This window comes from Phalaenopsis equestris, unplaced genomic scaffold (genome assembly GCF_001263595.1).
Source record: "Phalaenopsis equestris unplaced genomic scaffold, ASM126359v1 Scaffold000002, whole genome shotgun sequence".
NCBI lineage: Eukaryota > Viridiplantae > Streptophyta > Magnoliopsida > Asparagales > Orchidaceae > Phalaenopsis > Phalaenopsis equestris.
In genome coordinates this window covers 41,984,873-41,990,745 of record NW_018164444.1, presented here as the reverse complement: position 1 = coordinate 41,990,745, position 5,873 = coordinate 41,984,873, and the positions used below count along the sequence as shown (strand labels likewise).

Here is a 5,873-nt window from a genome sequence, read left to right as displayed (position 1 = left end):
CTTAATTCTTATTTATTTACATATCTACATCTAAATTTTATTTTTCACATTTATACCATCAAAATATTTCATATCGCATAAAAAACACCCCCAATTTACCTTCTAGAAAAAGAAATACACCTTTTCATGCACAGGTAAACATGTAAAATGGCATGTAAGTAAAAATTGAAGTTAGGTATTAGATATGTAAATACATAAAAATTTACTGGTATGCATGCAACGTAGAAAATATAAGATAGAATGGAAATACCCTTTCTTCAGTTCAGAAGGCCTCTATTTAAAGATAAGAACATAACTGACAAACAGAAAAATCAGCATAATGTGGAATTATCAATTACTCTTCAATCCAAAACCATTTCAGCCATAGCTAACGTCTTTGATTGTGATCATAATTCAAAGCCATAACTTATAAAACTGAATTTACTGTCTGAAGCCATACTTATTATTCAGACAGAGGGACTCATCTATAAGTTGCCGAATGTGAGTACCGATCCCCACAAAGAATACCCATTTAATTTGCATCTATGTGAACTGCAACTATGTTTTGCAGAGGCTAATAAACATTGAAAAGAAGGCCATAGGAGTTACAGATATAAACTCCAACTGAGTGCAAGAGTGAAATTCGAAATTTCTTTGACTGGGGAACACTCCTATAAAATCAAGCTTTATCATCCTAAGCTTATTCTAAATTTCAATAGTTGTAGTTCAATGAAACATCAATGGTGTGTCAACAATGCCTTTGGTGGTCTCCTAAACTGACATTTGTGTGTGGAATTTCTCAGACAATATTATAGATCTCTCTCTCTCTCTCTGTCTCTAAATGATTTATATCCCAAGTTAGAAAATAACATAAAGTTAATATTTAGATTGCATTACCAAATTATACAGCAGAAGAAGGCCTGAGCTAGCAGTGGTAAATACCCCACAAGCCCCAACTTGAGTACAACGAAAAAAAGAAAAAGCAACACAATGGAACTACTTTGCCGACTGTACAAATCTCTGCATTAAATTTGAATACCAAAAAAAAAAACTCATGCATGTCAAAAACTATACCACCATATCCATATTCCTTGTGGGAAATTGGAAAACCAAAAAAATCAAAAAGCCAATGTGGCAGAGAGACTTCAAAAAGAAATCGAAAAGATTTAATTAATGATAACATAAATATACATTTGAAAACAGCTCAACCAAATGTTGACCTATTCTAGATTGCACTAATTGCACTAATTGTACCTATGCTAGATTGCACTAATTTCAGATAGGTGAAACATCTACAATACAGTAATGCCTCAAGTGGCCTATCCAAGACATTGAAACCTATATATGATTGCAATTTCACTCCCTACATTCTATGTTTTTGCAAGTATGTTGATCTAAAGTCAAAGTGGGGTTGATGGAAAGACTGGGACACCTAATTGAACCACAGAGTACAGAGTTGGGCTGGACCCAACAAGTGGGAGTACATACCCCTAAAGCCCTAATCCAAATCCCTCATGATTAAGTGAAGTAACTCAAGTGCAACTAAAAATTTGGAAAACTGAGGCAGATTTTGAGCATTGCATCAAATTCAAATATCAATCCAAAAAACCATTCAAGAATTACACTATAACCTAGATTCAATGTAATAAATAGATTGGAAAAGTAAAAATCAATGCTAAAGTAGAAAAGACTTCAAAAAGGTAGCAATATAAGTCACAGCCCATTTTAAGGGTAGCAGATGAAGTTAACAATAACATAGAGATATATTTGCAAACAGCATAATAAGAAGCAAGCAAACAAATTATATATCACAGAAGCGTTCTAGGATTTTGGACCAAATCGCCAGTAAAAACTCAGCTTGACAACCTAGAAAGTAGATCCATTCCAACCAAATGCCGAACCCTGCCAAAAGAAAAAGAAGATTTACATACATATCCACTCAATTCTTATGTATTTACATATCTAACACCTCAACTTCAGTTTTTACAAACATACCACCTTACCTATTCATGAAAAAGTGTGTTTCACTTTTTAAAAGTTAAAATGGTGGTATTTTTTGTGATATAAAAGATTTGGGTGGTATAAATGTTTAAAACAAACTTTAGATGTTAGATACGTAAATATATAGGAATTGGGTGGTATGTAAGTAAATGCCCCAAAAAAAAAATATATGAAATCTAGTAAGCTTCACTATAAAGAAAAAAACATTTATACAATGTTTCTACAGATGACTCATAACACCAACAAACTACTTTTAAGGATGATTAAAGTGAGAATGGATCACAAAACTAAGAGCAATTTACATGATTTATTGCTGATGTGTAGCATGTAAACACTGTGCAAATTCTTGAGTTTGATGAGCCTAACAATAAGCAGAATTGCAATGAGAAAACTAAAAACTAGATACTAGATATTGTTGTGTTGTCCTTAGGGGTCGAAATGCTTGCCTTTGTATCATAAAACTTCAAAAAGTAACGAGACTTCGGGATGGACAACTTTGTCTCAAGAATTGTGGCGATAGCACCACTTATTTTTTTGTTCACATCAGGATTCAGTCCACCAATAGAAACAAGTTCACCATAAGCAGCTGGCTCCTGAGTTCCCCCGAATGATATAGGCACTGATCCTTTCAAAACTATCATCACATACTGTAAAAGAAGAAATCACATAAGCAAGTTTCAAGCACGCTGGATAAGAACTATGAATGACACTATTTATTATATCTTTAAAAAAGGAAAAGGAAAAAAAATCAAAATATCATGAATAAATACTTAAATATAAATGAAGCAACAATAAATACCCCTAAGCTTCAACCATTCTTTCAAATGCATTGAAATTGCAGGCCAAAAAATGAATTATATGCAAGGTGGTGTGCTATTTAATACCGCGGAAGAGGATAACCATTTTGAGCCCTTGCACGGGTGCTAGGCTCCTTTAAGTTGCATGTATTTAAGTGTCTAGTATAAAAGTATTAAGCCCAATTTATCATAAATAAGATCGATGGCATATAGTACTATAATTTTTAACAGAAAAAATAAATTAAAAGCCAGGAATAATTCACAATTATTTTGATAACAAATTAAATTATATTTTATATTGAATTCAGAAACGCTAAGGTTTAACCAAGCATAAGTAAAGGAAAACTAAAATCATATTAATTAGACAGCATAAACAATCTTTTCAAATCAAGAAAGAGGTGGGAATTTTTGAATTATAGGTGAAGCATTTAGTAGTAGATACTAAGAATCAATTAGAAACGCATACAAGGAAATCATAAACTAAAAATAAAGTAATAATAACAACAACAAATAATAATGCTTTGTTTTGTATATCATTGCCAAAAAAAAACATTTTTTAGCAAAGTTGCCAACAGAAAAAAAATGATTCCAATTGCCACTTCTTCATGTGAAGAGGTAGAACGTAAGAACATCTAGTAATGCAATGCAAGTGATAAATCAGTTAAGCCCCTTGGTAAGATTGCAATCCAAAGATTCACATTTTTTGTTAATTGTTTATGTGGCAGCAAATGTGACAGCCTTCCAAATAGTGCAATAATGCCAACTCCCTAGCTCATATGTTTGGCCCTTCAAATGTAGCAAATTTAAAATCACTGTGTAGCACCCAGATATAGTACATAATTGTCAATATTGCCAGATAGCCCGCAACATAAGCCACAGCAAGTGTGGTGCACATCATTTGGTAGTAGGATGGCAGAACATGAGTTTGCAAAATGAACCCTGCTATTTACATAATAGCGTAGAACTCAAGCATTTATATTTTGAGATATTTTAAAAAGTCCTAGAATAAACTAGTCAATCCCATAGGTGCCATCTCAATAATTGGTTAACGGTGAAACCAGGTGAGTTAGTCCATGGCAAATAAACAACTGGCACTTGCTAATATTGCAAGAGCTATGTTGTTAATAGTGCACGACGCACCCACACATTAGTGAACCCCATTCATTATTTACAAGTATGATAAGATAATTCATTCAGCAAAATTATTTCACATGAGCAAAAAGTGCTACCCATGAGTCTGAATTCCATGTGAATCACCTTATCTAGCTGATGTCTCTTCTCTGTCAGTACGTGTGAGACACAAAATAGAGGAGAAGTATCTCATATCTATTTTAGAAAAATAATTTCTACAAACGCTAAACAAAAAAAATGCATGAAATATAATGAATATTGAAATATTGATTTAAAAAATGTCAACTCAACTGCCATTGGTACCAATCTGATATGCAGATGAAGGTGAGAAGCAAATGAAACATGTCTGTGTGTGTGTCAAAAGAATCAAAATGTTAGAAATCATATAACTTAAAAACTAAATTATTTGTTAGATCGGCCAAATGAACAATCACAAAATAGTGTAAAGCCAACAATGTATGCATAATTAAGAGGACTATAAGAGATTGTTCTCATTAAGCGCAAAACAACAACAACAACAACAAAAAAACAAATTGAATATAAATATGTACATCAGCGAATCTAGAACAATAATATTATCATCACATATACAAATTTCACTGAATTCACCATAATAAACAATAAATGCACCGCAATAGAATTTCAAAAACCATCTGAAATATATAAACCTTAAAATCATGCAATCAGGTCTCATAAAACAAGAGTGGAAGCAACATTTAGAAAATCAAATCAAAACAAATACAATGACAAAGAGCATTATAATGGGAAAACGGGAAAAGGATGTGAAATTGTTAGGTAAAGTGACAATCAAAACAAACAACAGCTAGATAAAGATGCAGTATCAAGTTGATTAGACTGGCAATATTTCAAGTTTAAATGCCATCTTTTGGGAGACAGCCCCTTAGGGTTTGGCTAGAGAAATACCGCATCAGAAGAAAAACAATATATCTGAAAAGATCTAGAAAAACGTATTCGACGATCTCATCGGAAACTGTGAATTAATTAAAACTTCGACAATATACTAGTCCGAACAACGCATCCTCAACCTCAACCTGCCTAGTCTTCTTCTTCTGGTAAACGAAAACCATCGTAACCAACTTATTCTAAGAACACAAAATAATAGAAGCTTCAAAATTAAAATCCAATTTCTAAACCAAGATGAATAGCACAAAAAATACCGCAACGAAATAGCCTCATTACACAAAACCCTAGACGGCAGAATTGTCGCAACTTCAACAAAACTGATAAACTGATAAAACATTGAACACACCAGCTATAACACAAATTCCAAAAAGAAAAAATAGAAACAAATTCCAAACACTTGTACGCACACAATCTGCCGTTAAACATCTCTTATCTTCATTCCTACAATCATACTCTCCGTAACTTAGCACATCGAAATGATTTGAACGGTACACAAGATGATCGTAAGCCTAGCAAAGCTATCACCAGACAGATATAAGAAAAACTCAATGAAACAAGGAAGGGGATAAAGAGATAGACAGAGAGCGAGAAGAAGGAATAACTCACTGCTTCGGGCTTGTTGATGAGCTTGGCGACGGTTTTGGACGCCTCAGAAAGGATGGCGGAGGTGTCGACGCCATTAAGGTCGACGTTAGTGGAGAGATTGAGGCACGGCATCTCTGCTATCTTCTTCTTTCTCGGCGACCTCTTCGGCACCCTCTTTACCTTCCACAAGCTTCACAGCAGAAGTGTTATATAGTTCGAGCAAGCACGTGAAACACACGTGACTTTCATTTGTATAGTTGGGATGATCGACGGTTATGATTTTACCGCGTCTGTTGTCCGTATCAAACAAGCTCAAATTTTCGTTCGGCCCAGAACTTATTCCTCTGAATAAAAAATAATTTAAAATAATTATATATAAAAAATTTATGTTATTTTAAAAAATTAAATTTTATAAATTATAATATATAATAAATTAATAATAATAATATATTAATA

General features: G+C 33.2%; 1 protein-coding gene across 2 annotated transcripts; it reads right to left on the bottom strand.

Moving 5' to 3' along the window:
* Positions 1-1,811: 1,811 nt before the first annotated feature.
* Positions 1,812-5,617, bottom strand: LOC110033913 (macrophage migration inhibitory factor homolog). Of its 2 annotated transcripts, none has more exons than XM_020738089.1 (3): positions 5,439-5,617; positions 2,427-2,627; positions 1,812-1,881 (listed from the first exon to the last, which is right to left on the bottom strand). In XM_020738089.1, exons 1-3 carry the CDS (start codon positions 5,547-5,549, stop codon positions 1,846-1,848), a joined length of 348 nt encoding a protein of 115 aa, XP_020593748.1. In that variant the 5' UTR covers positions 5,550-5,617; the 3' UTR covers positions 1,812-1,845. The 2 variants fall into 2 exon arrangements, with proteins under 2 accessions (XP_020593748.1, XP_020593739.1); XM_020738080.1 differs by lacking the exon at positions 1,812-1,881 and adding an exon at positions 2,149-2,341.
* Positions 5,618-5,873: the final 256 nt, after the last annotated feature.

What these genes read in the sequence shown, in the direction of transcription:
- LOC110033913 (XM_020738080.1), bottom strand. Translation starts at nt 5,549, where the DNA reads ATGCCGTGCCTCAATCTCTCCACTAACGTCGACCTTAATGGCGTCGAC. An exon ending in TCATCAACAAGCCCGAAGCA is followed by an intron (nt 2,628 to 5,438) that starts GTGAGTTATTCC and finishes CTTCTTTTACAG; the next exon opens with TATGTGATGATAGTTTTGAA. An exon ending in TGAAGTTTTATGATACAAAG is followed by an intron (nt 2,342 to 2,426) that starts GCAAGCATTTCG and finishes GCTTATTGTTAG; the next exon opens with GCTCATCAAACTCAAGAATT.